Source organism: Pempheris klunzingeri, chromosome 23 (genome assembly GCF_042242105.1).
Source record: "Pempheris klunzingeri isolate RE-2024b chromosome 23, fPemKlu1.hap1, whole genome shotgun sequence".
NCBI classification, from domain to species: domain Eukaryota; kingdom Metazoa; phylum Chordata; class Actinopteri; order Acropomatiformes; family Pempheridae; genus Pempheris; species Pempheris klunzingeri.
Genome location: NC_092034.1, coordinates 11,996,944 through 12,013,597, shown reverse-complemented (window position 1 = coordinate 12,013,597; position 16,654 = coordinate 11,996,944). Strand labels below are relative to the sequence as shown.

The following is a 16,654-nucleotide window of genomic DNA, read 5'->3' as shown; positions in this document are numbered from 1 at the left end:
ATTAGTGCTGGCCAGTGTGTGTGTGTGTATGTGATGGCTACAAGTTGCACTCCATTCCCAGAAAGCCTAATCAAACCTTGTGACTTATGTCATATGATTATGCTATTTTGATATATCTGTCTGCAGCAGGAGTGCCCCTTTCACTGGAGATATGTTACATTGTTAAAGTTTGCCAAAATATGTATAAGAACCTTGTTTGCACAGATGAAACAATATAAAACAATGTAAGGACGCATTTCTGTGGTTTATTTTTTATTTTCAATACAGACAATGAGTTTGTCTTCTTCAGGAAAGTTTGCCATCATGTGATTTACACATATAGACATACGCACCGTCTATAGTTAGATTTTAAGTTTCAAGCTCTGCGTCGATTCTGTGCCACACAAATTTAGATGGTTTGTACTGGGATTATTCAAAAAGATGGAGAAAGGTACTGTATATATTTGAGAAATTTAAGAAAGATATCAATTAAGAAACCATGAATGGATGGATGGATGCAGCAGACCGATGAGGAACAAATAGAAGTGAAACTAAATCTATCATTCGAAAAGCATGAGAAGTATTCCACAGTCACGACTGATGTGTGTAAGGGGGCCACACGCACAGTGACGCCACATGAGTATTCAAAGGGGCTGTTTTATTTTAAATCTGTAGCATCAGTAACAGCCTTAAATCAAACTGGTGTCACAAAGCCTTTACAGGTAGAATCATAGTCTGGATACATATCAGGTAATAGTAGCAGAAATATTTGACCTGGTTAAATGTAAAACAAGTTTACTTGGTGCAGCCTCTTCATTCAAAAGATTAAAACTATGTGGATCAGGGACCTATGCTATGAGAGGACCCATTCTCCAGCGTGTTAGCCAAAAACAGGAGCTTTTTCTGCAAGACTCCTGTGGTTTAGATTTGCTCACATACCAGAGATAATGTGTGTGTGTGTGTGTGTGGTGCTCGCTCAGGTGCCTAGACTTAGTCCAGGGCTGAGCCTCTTACAAAGCCATCACCCAAGTATTAGTGTCAGTGAAAATGTGTGTATGTGTGTTTTTTAGTGTGGTAGTGTTGTTGGATTAAAGGCTTAACGTATGATGGCATTAGCGTTGGCTACCAGGACCTGAACACCAAGCAGCTTGTGTGTTTCATGTGTGTGTGTGTGTGTGTGTGTGTGTGTGTGTGAATACAGACATCACGACACAAGCCTGGTATCACTTTAATTCACTGATAAGTTTCAAAACATCAAAATTCACCAAAGTTTGAATGAGGCACAGATCTAAAGAATACAATATGTACAATATAAAAGAGAGAGAGCAACAAAAAGCAATGAGAGAAACATAAGAGATTACAATACAAAATGTAATGCAAATATAGGAACCATGCACTTGAAAACACGTCACAAATAGTTTACACATGGGCTCGGTCTCACAGAGCTGTGATTAAGCCTGCATCTGGAGCAGTCAGCCAACCTTTCCATGAACAGAAACCCACGTTTCCTTTAGATAAAAGAGCCATGATATACAGTAGATAGAGCGAGTTTCCACATTATCTTCAGGAAACAAACGTAGATATATATATATACTACTTGTGCAACCGGCCTATTTAGTTTAGCATCACAGTAAAAGAATACAGAAACAGAGGGGAATATTTCAACAATAAGAGTACATCAAGGAAACAACTAAACATCATTAGTCTTTTAAATTCAATATATTGTCCCTATTGGCAGAAATTTAAATTGAATTTTGAATACACTGTGCCATCATGTACAAATGCGCTATTATAATTTAATATTGAACAAAGAGATGAATATACAAGCAAAAGAAATCCACTGACTGAAACCACCGGCTTGATAGTTCTCTAAAGCAAGGGTCAACTCATTTTTTAAAAATCTGACCATTAACCAAATGGTTCCAGTACATTATGTAACATTAATTACGACCTGTGCTCATGTTTTCTTTTAGGATGTTCAAGCCTCGTTTCTGTAGTGGATACAAAAGCCAACGTCAGATGGACAGCCTTATGTTGGCGGAGGGAAAAAATAAATATATAAAAAGGAAGCTTCCTTACAGCAAAGGAAAAATATCTGTATCTAAAATGTAAAAGCTGTGGGGCACAATGAACAAAAGCAGCTACCGGTGACACCCCAGAGAAGCCCACACACAAAGCAACAATAACGGCTCCAGCAAACAGCAATCATGTCTGACGTTGTGTCAAGTCTCTGATGTGAAACTGTCAACACAGCCGAGGGAGAGCAGCACTGACATGTTTGGGTGCGATAGCTGGGCGCTGTTTGTGCAAGATTGCTTTTTTTGTATCACTGCTTTTGCAGTAGGGACACTGCTGTCTGCTCAGGAGGGCTTGGTATGCACTCAGGTTGTGGACTGTGTGTCTGAAAGCATTCGAACCGTGTGTTTGTGCAGTGACCGAGCTTGGTAAAGAGTTGCCAGCAGTACATTTGATTGCTGAGGATGCATAGAGCGGTGTCTTGTTATGAATTGCAGTAATTTACATCGGGCTGCCAGGGGATGCATATCATATTTTCGCATGAATGACTGATGTGTAGCCAGGATGTGGGGGCTTGCAAATTTAACACACGTGACTGAGACAGTAGCTGTCTCGTGGTGACACACCATACACCACAACTATGCATATTTCAGTCCATGTCATGACAGTTTGATCAAATCTGTGCAGCAGCTCTGTGGTTTCACAAGTCAACTGACTGGTGTGGTGAAGACCATTCGGAAAGGGAATTCCTGCTCTGTCCGCTTTAATTCAATGGTATGGTCACGATCCTCGATAAGTGCGATCACAAGACTCTTATCTCAGCACCAAGCGTGTCAGTCTAATGCTGACCCAGTGTGTGTTTGTCCATTTATACGTGTGTGTGTCTTTCCCTGCACACACAAGCAAAATCCTTTTATTATCTTAAATATCTTTCTTTTTTTTAAAAAATGAATTATGAGTGGACTGAATGGTAGAATTGAATTGATTTCCTCACACCAGCTCTCAGAGTGTGTAATTGTACAGTTTGAGAATGTCTTAACAAAATCCTCCTGTTCCAGTAAGTTTCTGTTTTTTATGCATGCATTTGTGCATTTGTATACATGTACCACATGAAGGCGGCTCCATCATATCAGCCAACGGGACAACCGGGCAGTCTGAAGGCATCCGGTACAGGGCTGTCGAGCTTACAGATGATTTTGTATATCCCTTTCTTCCAGCAGGGGTCGCTGTCTCTCCCAGTCCAAATGGCTGAGTAAAACTCCCTCAGGGCCACTTCCGACACCTCGATAAACCTCTCTGGCACCTGCACACAGAAATCGCACTGTCAAAGGATAAAACGCTTCACAGAATTATGGCAAAATACTGCACAGGATTCAGTCAACCACCAGTTTAAATCTGTCATCATACATATAGTTATTACTTGGAGGACTCAGGTGATCTTATTATAACAATGTATCATAATAAGAAAGTTCAATAAAGGCCAAAGAGTTATTAGTTTGGTGGTCATGCCTGTGAGAGAGCGTGGATAATAATACTTGAGCCGTGAAGCTCGTTATGGCATAATTAAGGTTATTAATTACACTTGTGCCTTCCTGCTCTATGGCATGTCAAGTGAATAAGGCCTGTTTCCAGAGGGCTGATCAGCCAGTAAACTCCAAACACCGCAGGGTTTTATACATCATGTTGGATGATACACACTGACACAGTGCATTCATCCAGGACGAGGACTTCTTTCCATGCAGCCTTTTGTGCCCACGTCAGTGAGATGTAACACCACTTCAGCTCTCACACCAAAGCCACATTGTGCTCCATAGTTGGGCTCACAATAGCAGATTCTCCAAACATCTCATTCCAAGCTCAAATCAATGCCTGTAAACAAGTCATGCTCATTTCTCCATTACAGGCAACATTTTCTCTTTGAGGCTGTGACTGAATCTTTTTTCTCCCTACAATAACAAAACCAACCTTATTCATAGTTACTTATCTGTTCTAGTAGGTTAATGAGTGAGGATCAAATAAGTCAATATAACATGAATATATGTTTCAAAGATTGAGGGCAAAAAGCAGAAGACATTGTGATAAAAGGAGAGTAGGTTACCCATGTGTCAGTAACATACGAAATATATACACAACTTAATGTAATAGAACATTTTTATGGTTCACATCGGCCAATGTCGTCGGAATTATGCATGAATTGCCAATGAAACATGGCCGGTTAGCTCAGTTGGTTAGAGCGTGGTGCTAATAACGCCAAGGTCGCGGGTTCGATCCCCGTACGGGCCACTGTGCTTTTAGTACAACAACAATACATCCTGCATTTAAAAAGTCATCGCTACAGCAGAACAGAATGACCCTGAGGATGCGGTAGAGTGGAAGCAGGTTATTAGGAAGCTGCTTGTCAAATGTTTAACTTTATTTACAATCCTATCTGCTCCACCTTCAACTTGGGACTTATTATGGCCACAGTGCTTTTGGGGCTCTGAAGTTCAGACTTGCACATTAGAGCGGATAGAAAACACAAAGAGTTGGCGGTTGTTCCCTGAATAGAAACGGAGCTAATTAGATGCTTCCTCCATCTCCGTCTTATAATTCAACGATAAAATAATGTCATTAATAAAAGTCAGAAAATGGCTGCTTAATAATTCAGACATTGTGGCCGGTTAGCTCAGTTGGTTAGAGCGTGGTGCTAATAACGCCAAGGTCGCGGGTTCGATCCCCGTACGGGCCATCACAGTTTTGAAGGCAACCAACACACTCACTGGTTTGACATGTTTACACCTGTTATGGCTTGTTGATTATCACCTTCCCTGTACTCACAAATGAGATAAGTATGATGGTCCTTCTGTACTCATCATGTCAAACACCACCACAGAATGTATGTGTATGCATACACACTACAAGCTATCGATGAGGATTCAAATGCTGTGCATGGGCCCCCCGTCCTGCATGTCCTAAATTTAACAGGAAACCCCTCTTCATACATTCCTGTATGCAGAATACCAAGGATTAGCCTTTTATATAACACAGTAGTTGAGAGATATACATATATCAATTCAGTCATCCTTTACTGGAGCAACCAAGACCTTATAGACAGCGTTTAGAGTTGGAGATGTTCATCCTATTTATACATTATTATATTATGATGACACTAACATACACATAACCTTGGAGTGTTCTTGCGCTTGTGTCCTATGATGCTACCATTACAGAAAACTAATCAGACTCACGGTCTCCATTCTACTAAAAGTAAGAGCTTTCACAATGACTGTATCTAAAGTTATACAATTAGCAAGAAAGCTACAGCTACAGTGTGAAATAGACATGCTGCGTAGTGACACACTCCCCTTACCTGGTAGACGTTACTTTTATTGTAGTGCATGTTCAGTATGCGGTACAGCTCTGTATCACGGCCCACTCGCAGCTGGCTCTCTCTGCCCAGACGAGATGCCCCTTCCCTGGGAGACATGGGCAAATACAATCATTTAAAGGTAATCATTATAAAATCCATCCTGACAGTTTGTATCATTTATATTCAACCAGTGTTTATTTTTGACAATCCACCTCCCAACTCTTTTCAAGTGCGTTATTATGTGTTAAGAATTAAAGTGCTTTTTGTTTTGGCCACTTACACACACTCATGTGGTAAAACAAACCCAGTACCTGTCTGGTACTAATATTGTTTCAAACTGGTGTAAAAGTAGTGGTGGTGGTGAAAGTGGTGCTAATTCAGAGGCAGCATGCTAGCTCCTATAAAACAAAGTCAAACAATGGAAGTTTTGCAGCAAATGAGTGAAGTGGTGCCAACTCAAACCAACCGAGTGAGAGCCTCGCGGACAGCCTGTCGTGCAAAGCGCTCCATCTGGATGTAGAAGAACTCTCTGAAGTTACTGAACCATTTAATCATCTGGGAGGTCACGCAGCGGTTAAACTAGACAGTGGACAGAGACACAGCAGGACAGGAAGTGAGCAGGTGAAGACAGCAAGAGACAAGCTTTCAAAAGATGATTTCGGTTGACATTAATCATTACATTCAAATTAAATGACTTCGAAGAGAGCATTAGCTAGTAACCCAAATGAAGAGAGAAATCATTTTGGTGCCTCATAATGAAAATTGGTATTACTCACATATTAGATGAAAATAAAAACACCTTTAGGACTGTTTTCACCACAATGCCACTCAAAATACATAAAGCGATTATATATATCTGATATTATAGATATTTGAACTTTAATTTCTGTAATTTTAGGTTCAATGTGTCATCAAGATGGTCCATAACATGTGGAAACCATTCTTACTGCGCTTCCTTCACCAGCAGCTGTAACTTTAATGGATCTTCCATCTAAACAAACAGAATATTGTAGTTCCATATCATAATAACTCCACCGAGATTGATCACATTTGCCCCTTTCAATATGGCCGGTTAGCTCAGTTGGTTAGAGCGTGGTGCTAATAACGCCAAGGTCGCGGGTTCGATCCCCGTACGGGCCATATGGCTTTTGTGGCAGTGAAAATGACAAGAAGTAAGCAACTACACAGCACATGCACTGAATCATAACTTGTTCTTTCAAAATATCACTAAAAGCGAGACAATAAATGGAAACAAAGCAGATTTAGACAATTCTTGAGTACCTTCTGTCCTACTTTATACTTTTACTTGTCTACATTTGAGAGGAGAATATTGTTCATTTGTAAAATTCTCTGTAATTATATTTTTGTCATCTCTTTAATGACTGAATTTAACCTTTCCATAAAACTATTTCATTTCAGTCTTGCTAATGGACTGGGTGTGCATGAGGAGCCTTTTGTAATAGTAAATGGTAGAAAAATGTCGATCCGGCACTGTGATGTGGTACACACACCTTGACATCGGGGAAGTACGTCTTGAGCGTATTGGAGCTGGGATAGCGTGCATAGAAGAACATGAGCTTGGCTTTCTTCAGATGGCAGGGAGACAAGCCCTCCTGGGTGTTTACACGAGGCCAGTTAAGGAAACACACGTCCTGTCACACACTCATAAACAAACACACATCCCTCCCACATTCCTCCCCCTTTGCAACAAAAGGATATTCCCCCACCTGTCAGGTAGAGCTCTCCTCCGTCCATCCCTCCCCCACCTCTCATCCCCCCATCTCCCCTCATCCCTCTCTCCCTCTCTCTGCCCCCATGAGCGTGGCGTGCAAGGGAGGAGGGGTCCAGGTGACCGAGCAAGGGGAGCGGTGGAAAGGAGGGGTGGGACGAGGGGTGAGACGAGAACTCCAAGAACGGGTCGCTCAAGTAGTCCTTGCGGGACGGGGGGAGGTGGGGGAGCTGGGGGTGGTGAAGGGAGCGAGAGAAGAGCTGCTGCATGGAGTAGTGGAGGAGGGGGAGCGGGAGAGGGGGAGGAGGGGGTGGAGGAGGAGGGGGAGGGGGTGGAGGCGCGGGGAAGGAAGATGAGGACGAAGAGGAGGAGGATGAGGATGGGTGGAAGGAGGAGGAGGGGTCCTTGGGCTGTGAGGCTGGAGGCAAGAGGGAGGGGTGAGAAAGAGGAGGAGGGCGAGGTAGAGACGGGTGATGAAGGGAGAGGTTTGGATGAGAAGGGTTCAGGTGAGCAGAGAGAGGTGGGCCGAGGAGCGGGTGGGCTTTTCGTATGTCAGGTGACCTTTGAACGGCCAATGGCATCGGCAGGTCTGCTGGGTCAGTGCGGTGAGGCTGTCCTGGAGGCGGGGCGCTCCCGTTGCTCACTTTTTGGAGCTGCTTCTCTCTTTCCCCATCCAGTGCTCTCATCTTTTCCTCCTTCCCTCTCGTTTTTTCCTCCCCTCTCCCTCTCGCTAGCAGTCCCATCCACACTCCCCTCTTGCCTCCATCATTTCCTGCGTCAGACGGGAGGTACGCGATGGCGGCAGGAGGAGAGGAAGGGGTGACATCTGTCATCTCAGTGTAAAGGCGGAGAACTCGGTCGATGACTCGGGCCACGGCGCTGCCCAACTCCAGCTTCAGCGCCTGAGCAAACTTCTGCCCTCCCTCCTCGCCCTCGTCTTCTATCCCTCCGTGCCAGTCTCCTCTTACCAGCCCTCCACAGTCCAACCACAGCCCAGCTCCCTCCAAATGCAACCCTCCTCCCCCTCTCCCGCTCTCCATCCTCCCCTCTTTTTGCCTCTCTTCCCTTCGTTTGTGGAAGTTGTCAAAAGGGGAAACAGAAATAAGGGAGAAAGTTTCCTTCTCTATCTCTCCACCATCTATGTCCTCTTCATCGTACATCCCCTCTGTGATGTCCTCCTCCATCATCCCCACCTCTTCTCCTCCTCCTCTGTTTCTGCGCCTCCTTTTAATCTCCTCCTCTGCCATGTGCTTTTCCCCAAATGCCCTCCAAACTTTCTCCTGCAGGGCCTGCAGTCTCTCTCTTGCCTCCTCCAGCTGTTCTTTCAGCTCCTCCCTCTCTCTTCTCTTCCCTCCCCTCCCTCCCTCACGCCTCCTGCCTCCCTCCTCTGCTTCTCCATCTCTTGGCCGGCTCTCCAGCTTCATCCTTTTCACTTTCAAAACGTCTTGACTCCACTCCGCCGCAAGTGCGGCATCACTGTGCCTCTTCTTAACCCCCAACAGGTCGTCCTCTCCCTCCACCACTCCTTCCTCTTCTCCCTCTGTTCCCTGCTCCACCTGTCCATCCCTCTCTCCAATGTCTTCCTCCAGATGTCTGTCTCCCAGGTGTCTGTGCGAGCTCAGGTTTGTGTTGAGTTGCCCTCCAATCCTCCTGGGGGCTCCACCTGGCTGGAGGAGGTGGTGGATGAGGGGGAAGCCGGGTGGTCTGAAGGCAGGAGGAGGGCGACCTGCGCTGGGCTGAGGATGAACTCCAGGGAGATCTGTAGAGCCGTGAGTGGGAGCGAAAGAGTGTATCTGGGGAGCAGAGTCATCGAAAAGATCTGTGGGGGAATCCATCACTGGAGAGACACGTGGAGAAAAGGAGAAAGAATTACTGCTGTTGCTGATGTCTTTGTTGTTAAACCATAGATCCACAGTCCATCGCTATTAACATTTTTTAGTGTAAACACTGTACAGAAGAAATAGTCCCTCTGAAAACTGTTTATAGAGTGCTAAAACAGGAATCTGAGAGATGTTGCCTTTGTAGAAGCACTTAAATTTCATTCACCTCTACTGCATTGGACTAAAGGCAGAAATCTCTGAGATGATATGTCATGTTCACTGATGAATAGAAGCATGGCGTGATGCAACCGGCACATGACTTCTGCTTACCTGGACGTCGAAGCAGGTCAGCGGTCTATCACAGCCACTTCAATAGCAATGAGAATGGACTGCAGTGTCCTTGCATAGAGCTGAAAAACATAAGCACACATTGTGACAGTGAAAATGAATTCCCAGATGGTTCCAGCAGTTATTCAAAGGGTTGACATTCTCCTGCGTGGCTTTCTAACATGTCATAGGAGGAAACGGCAGCAGACCGCAGGGCCAGGCTATGTGCTGGTGGTGCAGCAGGTTAACATATGGCTAGTGATCTCTGTCACGTAGCAGCCGCCTCCCTTCACACTATCTTTCCTGTTTCATCTTAACAATACGTGTGACAAAATGGAGGGAGATAGCTGCGTTTGGACGTGGGTCTTGGCATGGAGCACGGCCACAAAATGGTGATAAAATATTACTGGAAAATAGTTTTTAGAGCTGGAAAATTTGGGGATGTAAAATACAGACAGTAGGTATTTTAACTAAATTCTGCATGGCCTCCCTATAATACCTGGAAATGCTCGTAAAATAGAGAATAGAAAATGCCTGGTTTAAAAAACAGTGTCTCACTATTTAATCAAGATCAAAAGCACACATCCCCATGCTTTTTTTCAATATGTAACCTCCTCTCCCTCCCTCCATCCCGATGCCCCTTTCCCCCTTTTTCCTTCCTCTCTATTCCTCCATCATCCTCTCTTCCTCTTCTCTCTCTGTTATCAGTTCAGGCAGCTTGTTAAGCAGTGTTTGATCAGAGTGTTTACCGTCAAACACACTCACACTCACACACATACACATTCTCACAAAAGCGAAAGAGGCTTGAGAGAGGGCTAACAATGGTCAATGGTCCTTGGGGAGTGAAATGGAGTGAGGGTAGCAAGTGTGTATGTGTCTATGTGTGTGTGTGGGCATATGCGAGAGTGTGTGTGAACAGTCGTCCTACTTAGCTTTGATAACACCCCTAATCCACTTCAGATGGATCCACTACCACTCACCGAACAGAAAAATGGACGGATGATAAATGGGCAGATGTGAGGACAGACTGAAAGAGGTATAGAAGGTAGACAAAAATACAGAAAATGTGAACACACACAGTACTTTGAATGTTAGGCTGACTGAGCTACTTGATTGCCAATAATCAGAATTGAAAATAAGAGAGAGAGAGAGAGATAGATAGATAGATAGATAGATAGATAGATAGATAGATGATAGACCAGTGCATAGGTCCCCCCATGCAACATGAAGAGAATAATCCTACTATAAATAGCTAAATATCAATTATTCAAATGCCCTCTCCTCTACTATAATACAGCCCAGATGGCAAGCCAGCCAATGCGCTTATATGAGGGACAGATTAGCTTTTCAAAGCCAGTGGAAAGCTGCACAAAATATGAACGCTGAGCATTGAAAATGAAAGCTATTAACCACTAGATTAGACTTAAGAAGGGGCTGCTGTAGCTGTCACTGGGAACACTGACAGGAGAAGGAAGGCACACTGAACAAAGCACACACAGCTCGCTGCCATTCAATAATGCATGTCAGAAATGTTAGCAGTAATAGTACAATATGGAAAACAAATCCTAAAGGCCATCAGGTTACCACTTTCTGTCTCAGATAATGGACTTGGGGCCTGTTCGCCTTTATTTTCATGGCCAAATAGTATTACACCCTAATTACAGATTCATTCTAAGTCATCATTTGGGTCAGTCGTTTTTGTTTTGACTTTTGGGCTTATCATACCTTCACATGCTATCTATCAATAACTTTGTTTTATTTTTTCAATCGTATAATGTTTTCATAGAGTTGCCAGTCTATCTATCTATCTATCTATCTATCTATCTATCTATCTATCTATCTATCTATGAATGAATGACTGGATGAATAATTTATATAATGTTTGAAGCTTATGTTTGAAGCCTCCGCGTGGTAACATCTGCCGGCTCTGCCACGCGCGAGGTCCGCTCTGGCCATTCTGACGCACGCGCTGTCAGTCAGTGTGTGTGCGCGCGCCCGCGGTGCGTCCTGTGACTAATTGGCAGCGGCGGACTGATGTCGCAGTACGAAGGAAAAAATAAACACACGGACAGACGCCAGCGGACCAGACGCTGACCCCCGTAGCTCGTTAAACGTGGACAATTTCAGACACCGTGTCGCGTCAGAAGTTTAAAATGAACTCACTCTCACGGAGAAGAGCTCCAGCGGTGTTCGTGCCCCGGAGCTTCCCGCTCCCGTGGCCGCTCCTGTGTGCTCCGCTTCGGTCGGCTGTCTTCAGCTGGCACCGGCCGGGCCTTGGACATCGGTGGGGGCAGAGAGGCACCAGCCGGCAGCGGGTATCCGGTTGTTTCCGCTTCCCTCTTTATTTGTCCTTTGTTCCGCAACTCTCTCAGTGTTTCTCTCACTCACCAACCGCCTCCTCTTTACTCCAGTTGTGTCACCGTCCAGTTTTTTCCCCTCCCTCGCTAGTCCATCTATCTCTGACTGGCATCATCCTCACGCTGCTCCCGGTGTGGAGTGGCGCGCGGTGGGCGGGCAGGCGGGCTCGAGAGCTGGCCACTTGACGGTCCGGTCCCTCCCATGTTGGCATGACCCCCAGTACGTGCTCTCTCTCTCTCTCTCACACACACACACACACACATACACTCACTCACACACACACACACACACACACACACACACACACACTCTCTCACACTCACACACACACACACACACACACACACACACACACACACACACACTCACACACACACACACACAGAAGTAATCCTAATCCTTCCTGATTAGTGCTGTTACCTGTTTTGATTATTTAGAATAGCAACAGTTTGTTGCAGACACACCCACAGGTAGGATATGTGGCTGGGAAGCATCACCAGCACCTAATAAAGTCTGTAATGCTCAATTACATTAGAGGAGTCACAGACTTTTAAAAGCACCCCCCTGCTGTGAAATTCACCAGTGAAATTCAGGTGGTCATTCATTAACTGTTTTATCTCACCACAGGAATTTTCTACGAAACCAAGCACAGAAACTAAAACAGAGCCGACAGCAATCTTCACACAGTTTAGATTTGAGCTCAGTGTAATCAAAATATGTCCAGAATTAAGGTCAGTTCTAACAGTATTACAGTGGAGCTCATCTGGTACCAAAATGTTAACAAAAAGTAGCCTAGGCCTTTAAATTAAAAATGTTAAAGTGATGGAAGATGAACATTTGTGAAAATGAGCACAAGGATCATGTCGTATATGACTGCCATCACATTAAAGCACAAGTGAAATGACATATTATTATTAACAATATGGTGGTATTTAAAGATATTGAAATATAAGCAGATTGTTGGACTTCAATATGAAGGTGAACCACGATCTATGGCAGAGCACATTGTGAGAGTAAATGGACCGTATTTTCAAGCAATAGAGGAACGACACTGTTGGTCACAGCCTTTCAGGTGCACCACACTTTTATTTAAACTATAATGATTCAGTCCAACCTTGTTGCTGTAATCAGTTGGAGCATTTCATTTCCAGGGAAACATTTAAGTAGATGCTTGACCTTGAGCAGCATTTTGTTACCTGTTGCTTGGAATGTTGCTCATCTCCAAACCTCAGTCTCACCATGAGACCAGGGCCAGTTGTGATTCCTCAGTTTATTCTGATCCCCTTGTGATCTCTTCTGGAGGATAAACAGTTTTTTTTGTTTTCATCCATCCAGTGCATCACCTGAGTAACCCTCTCCTCCCCAATTTCCTCTCTGTCTCATCTCCATCTTTCTCTACTTCTGATTAAAAATGGTTAGGCGCTGACTGAAAGGTCGTGGTTGTTATGGAAACGAGGCTGGTAACAAAAGCTGGACACACCGGTGCAGAGGGAGAGAAATGGGGGAGAGAAAAGGGGGAGATGTGTCTGAATAAACATAAACGGGCAGAGGGGAGGAGGAGGAGGAGGAGGAGAGGGCAGGAAAGAGAGAGTGAGAGAGGTCTGAATAAATAAAAACATACGTAGAGGGAGGAGGGCGAGAGATGGCGAGGTCATGAAATGATGGCTCCATCTGCAATAATAAATAACAAAAGATAATATGGGGTATTTGTCATTCCAGGAAGGCGGTGGAGCCACAAAGGTGTGTGTGTATTTGGTCATAGTGGGAGAATGCAATTGATAGATAATACATGGATCTGCCACACAAGCTTGAGAATACTAAAAAGCACAAATTGTTCACAGAAAAGCCTACCAAAAAGCCTAAAATTGTGCTTGAGTGTGTGTGTGTGTGTGTGTGTGTGTGTGTGTGTGTGAGTGTGTAAGCATCATCTCTCCGAGGGCTCATATTATGTTAACCACTTAGACCAACATCAAACACTCTCTCACTCACACACACACTTCAGTACGAGCATGAAGGTGCCAGCCATATAAATAGGACGTCCCAGAGCGAGAGATATAAAGAGAAAGGGACTGACAGAAAGAGAGAGAGAGAAATAGGGAGAAAGGGGGAAAAGAGATTATAAATTCAAAGAGGAGACAGAGAGGGGTGAGACAAAAAGGATGGGGTGAGAGAGTAGAGTGAAAAAAATTGAGGGAAATAGAGAGGGCAAGAACAGGAGGGGGTGAGGACCAACAGATATGGAAGGATCAATAGATGGCATAAAGTGTATGTTCATTGATTTACTTACAGGGAGAGAGTGATGGGGAGAGAAAGAGGCAGTGGGGGGAGGGGGGGGTGTAGAAAAAGCAGGGAGCAGAAAGAGGGAGAGAGAGGGCAGAGATAGTAAAGAGGAAACAAGTCAGAACAGTAGGGATAGACTGATAGACACATAATTAAAGCTGAATTAATCAATATTTTTATATGAATGATGGGTCAAATGACTGTGTAATGTGAACGGGGCCGCTCACAGAGACAGAGAATTATCACAGACTAGTTTTCCCCAACTCTTCACGGTATTTTAGCCTCTTTTAGCGTATTGTTTTCTGTTGCCAGCCTGCGAATTCCCAAACACAGCAGGGCAAAAAAGCTCAGATAAATGCACAACACACTGCCTGCCCAGGACCAAACAACTAGCTAGTTAGCTACCTGCTGAGGAACAAAACAGAGCGAAGTTGGTGGAGACCAAAACAGAGGTAAAAGGAGAGCGAATATTTGGGTTGTGCAATGTCCACAGTGAAACATATCATTGATAGGATGGAGTGGGGGTGGTCACTTCCTCTCTGGCGGGGTATCGGAGAGTAAGTGCAAAGCTTCAGCGATAGCTCCGTCCTGCTACCATTAGATGGGACAGAGTTATCGACGAATGTCCCCACTGGCGTGTTGGTTGGTGAATGCAGCAAAGAAGGGCAGCATTCACCACCACTTTTATATCACAATGTTACAATGTAGAGGCTGAGTGGTCAATGGCTTTGGCCATGATGGATGTATGGATAAATGTGCCACACACAGAACTTAAATTAAAATGAAGAAGTTTTGTAGTAAAAGTTCATCTAGGAACATTTAGGAAGTGTTGTTTAATGTTCTGTCTGCCAGAAGTCTAAATTTGCTTGCTAACACATTAGCCATAATATGTCAGTGCTGATGTGATAAAGCCCCTCCCCCCAAAAAATAAATAGATAAAAATTAATTGATGCAACTTTAAACAAAAACTTTTTAAACTGAAGGTATTTTTCTTTGAGACCCACATGAAATTTACATTTTGGATTAAATTTCCAACCATAAATATATGATAATCTTCTTTAACAGCCTGAATTACATGATTACTTGACTAATGCCACTAATCAGCCTTTTTTCATTTCATTCCTCTTGCCCTCAGTTGCAGTACAGGATTTCCTTTAAGTGTTTGGTGGAATGCCCCTTTAATTTTCAAACTGTGCTTAGTGTTGATTTACTATTCAGTTGAATTAGGAAGCTTTTGGTGATACTTTACACTGAGAGACAGATAACATATGTCAAGACTGACAGTAACAGAAAGAGTGAGACAGGTTGGAACAGAGCATGAGGGTGAGACAGACAGACGGACAGACAGACAGACAGACAGACAGAGTGTTTGTGTGTGTGTGTGTGTGTGAGTGAGAGAGATGGGAGTGCTAGAGAGAGACAGAAGTGTACTCAAATAGCTCAGGGCAAGGTGACACAGAGAAACGAATGGACAGAGAGGGATAACAAGCTCATAGAGGGGGATTGTGTGTGTGTTAGAGAAAGAGAGAAAAAGGAAGAGAGAGGGCGGAAGGGAAGAGGGATAGAGGAAGTTGAGGGAACAAAAACAAAAATAGTGAGTGTGTGTGGACAGCCGAAGGTGTCAGAGTGTACTGTTTGGCTTAATGATGACCCACTGGGCATGTAGGTCATAACGGTTTGTGTCTCAAAGCCATGACTGTATGCCTGTGTGCATCCATTAGAGTGTGTGTGTATGTGTGTGTGTGTGTGTGTGTGTGTGTGTGTAAATAGAAACTCACTAGACACACACATGTGAAGTGGATCTCTCAGAGCGTGTTCAAGAGTGTGTTTGGTCAGAGGTTGGAGAAGCAGTTTTTCTAGCCTGTAGGACTGAAAAGATACTTACACACAAACACACACACACACACACAGACACACACACACGCTGGAAATCCAGTTTTTTGGCATACGCACTCACACAGCAACAGCTGCCCTTTATGTGATGCATGCACATGTAATGCACCATGTATGCTCTAAATTATGCACAAACACACACACCTCTTTCTTTTGATCTCATGATAACACACACATGCACACACACAGATACATCCACAGTCTCTCACACACACACACGCGCGCTCGCGCACGCACACATACACACACACACACACACACACACACACACACACACACAGGGGGAAGCTATTATGCTCTCAGGCTGGAGTGTTTTGATGGTATAATTGCAGTGACCAGTGAGGAGAAAGAGACAGAGGGAGGGATGGAAAGAGGGATGGGGATGGATGGAGAGAGAAAGAGGAGAGTGCTGACACTCTCAGCATGCTAATGTTGCGAGGCTCTACCCCCCCAACCCCCCACCACCACCCCCTGATTTCATCCATGCCTCCCTCCCTCCATCTCTTTGTCTCTCCATCTTCCTCTCTATCTCACATCCTCTGCATTTCACAGGTGCAGCACTAGAAAGAGGGAGAGACCGGCAGAAAGGTAGAGAGGTGGAGAGATGAGAGGAAAAGAGGGATATATAACAGGATGGAGCAATGTTATCTCTCACTCTCTCTGCTATCCCTCCATCCTCTTCAAGCTCCCCACAATGCTCAAAACAAAGCATGCAAAAAAAAAGACGTATGGGGGGATGAAAATAGAGGAAGAGGGAGGGTCAGTTTTTCCATCCCTTTAAAACAATGGAGGGATGATCTCTGCTTATCCTCTAATCACATCCCTCCTTTTTTCCTCTCCTCCATCCTCTCTGTTATCTCCCGCTCCCCGCAACCCCTCTTCTTCTCATCTGGTGAGAGAAAG

General features: G+C 44.4%; 1 protein-coding gene and 3 non-coding genes across 4 annotated transcripts; 3 read left to right on the top strand and 1 right to left on the bottom strand.

The window, feature by feature from the left end:
* Positions 1 to 2,989: 2,989 nt before the first annotated feature.
* Positions 2,990 to 11,703, bottom strand: prox3 (prospero homeobox 3). Its single transcript, XM_070854937.1, has 7 exons — positions 11,384 to 11,703; positions 9,224 to 9,303; positions 7,060 to 8,910; positions 6,856 to 6,965; positions 5,811 to 5,923; positions 5,345 to 5,450; positions 2,990 to 3,298 (listed from the first exon to the last, which is right to left on the bottom strand). Exons 3-7 carry the CDS (start codon positions 8,906 to 8,908, stop codon positions 3,125 to 3,127), a joined length of 2,352 nt encoding a protein of 783 aa, XP_070711038.1. The 5' UTR covers positions 8,909 to 8,910; positions 9,224 to 9,303; positions 11,384 to 11,703; the 3' UTR covers positions 2,990 to 3,124.
* Positions 4,205 to 4,278, top strand: trnai-aau (transfer RNA isoleucine (anticodon AAU)). Its single transcript has one exon. It is a non-coding gene; the product is annotated as a tRNA-Ile (tRNA).
* trnai-aau (transfer RNA isoleucine (anticodon AAU)) lies at positions 4,650 to 4,723 on the top strand. The gene has a single exon. It is a non-coding gene; the product is annotated as a tRNA-Ile (tRNA).
* Positions 6,411 to 6,484, top strand: trnai-aau (transfer RNA isoleucine (anticodon AAU)). Its single transcript has one exon. It is a non-coding gene; the product is annotated as a tRNA-Ile (tRNA).
* Positions 11,704 to 16,654: the final 4,951 nt, after the last annotated feature.

Excerpts from the sequence above, each read along its gene's own strand:
- prox3 (XM_070854937.1), bottom strand. The coding sequence starts at position 8,908 with ATGGATTCCCCCACAGATCTTTTCGATGACTCTGCTCCCCAGATACAC. Across the intron at positions 5,924-6,855 it reads CGTACTTCCCCGATGTCAAG|TTTAACCGCTGCGTGACCTC; the intron begins GTGTGTGTACCA and ends TCCACTGTCTAG. Across the intron at positions 3,299-5,344 it reads ATAAAAGTAACGTCTACCAG|GTGCCAGAGAGGTTTATCGA; the intron begins GTAAGGGGAGTG and ends TTCTGTGTGCAG.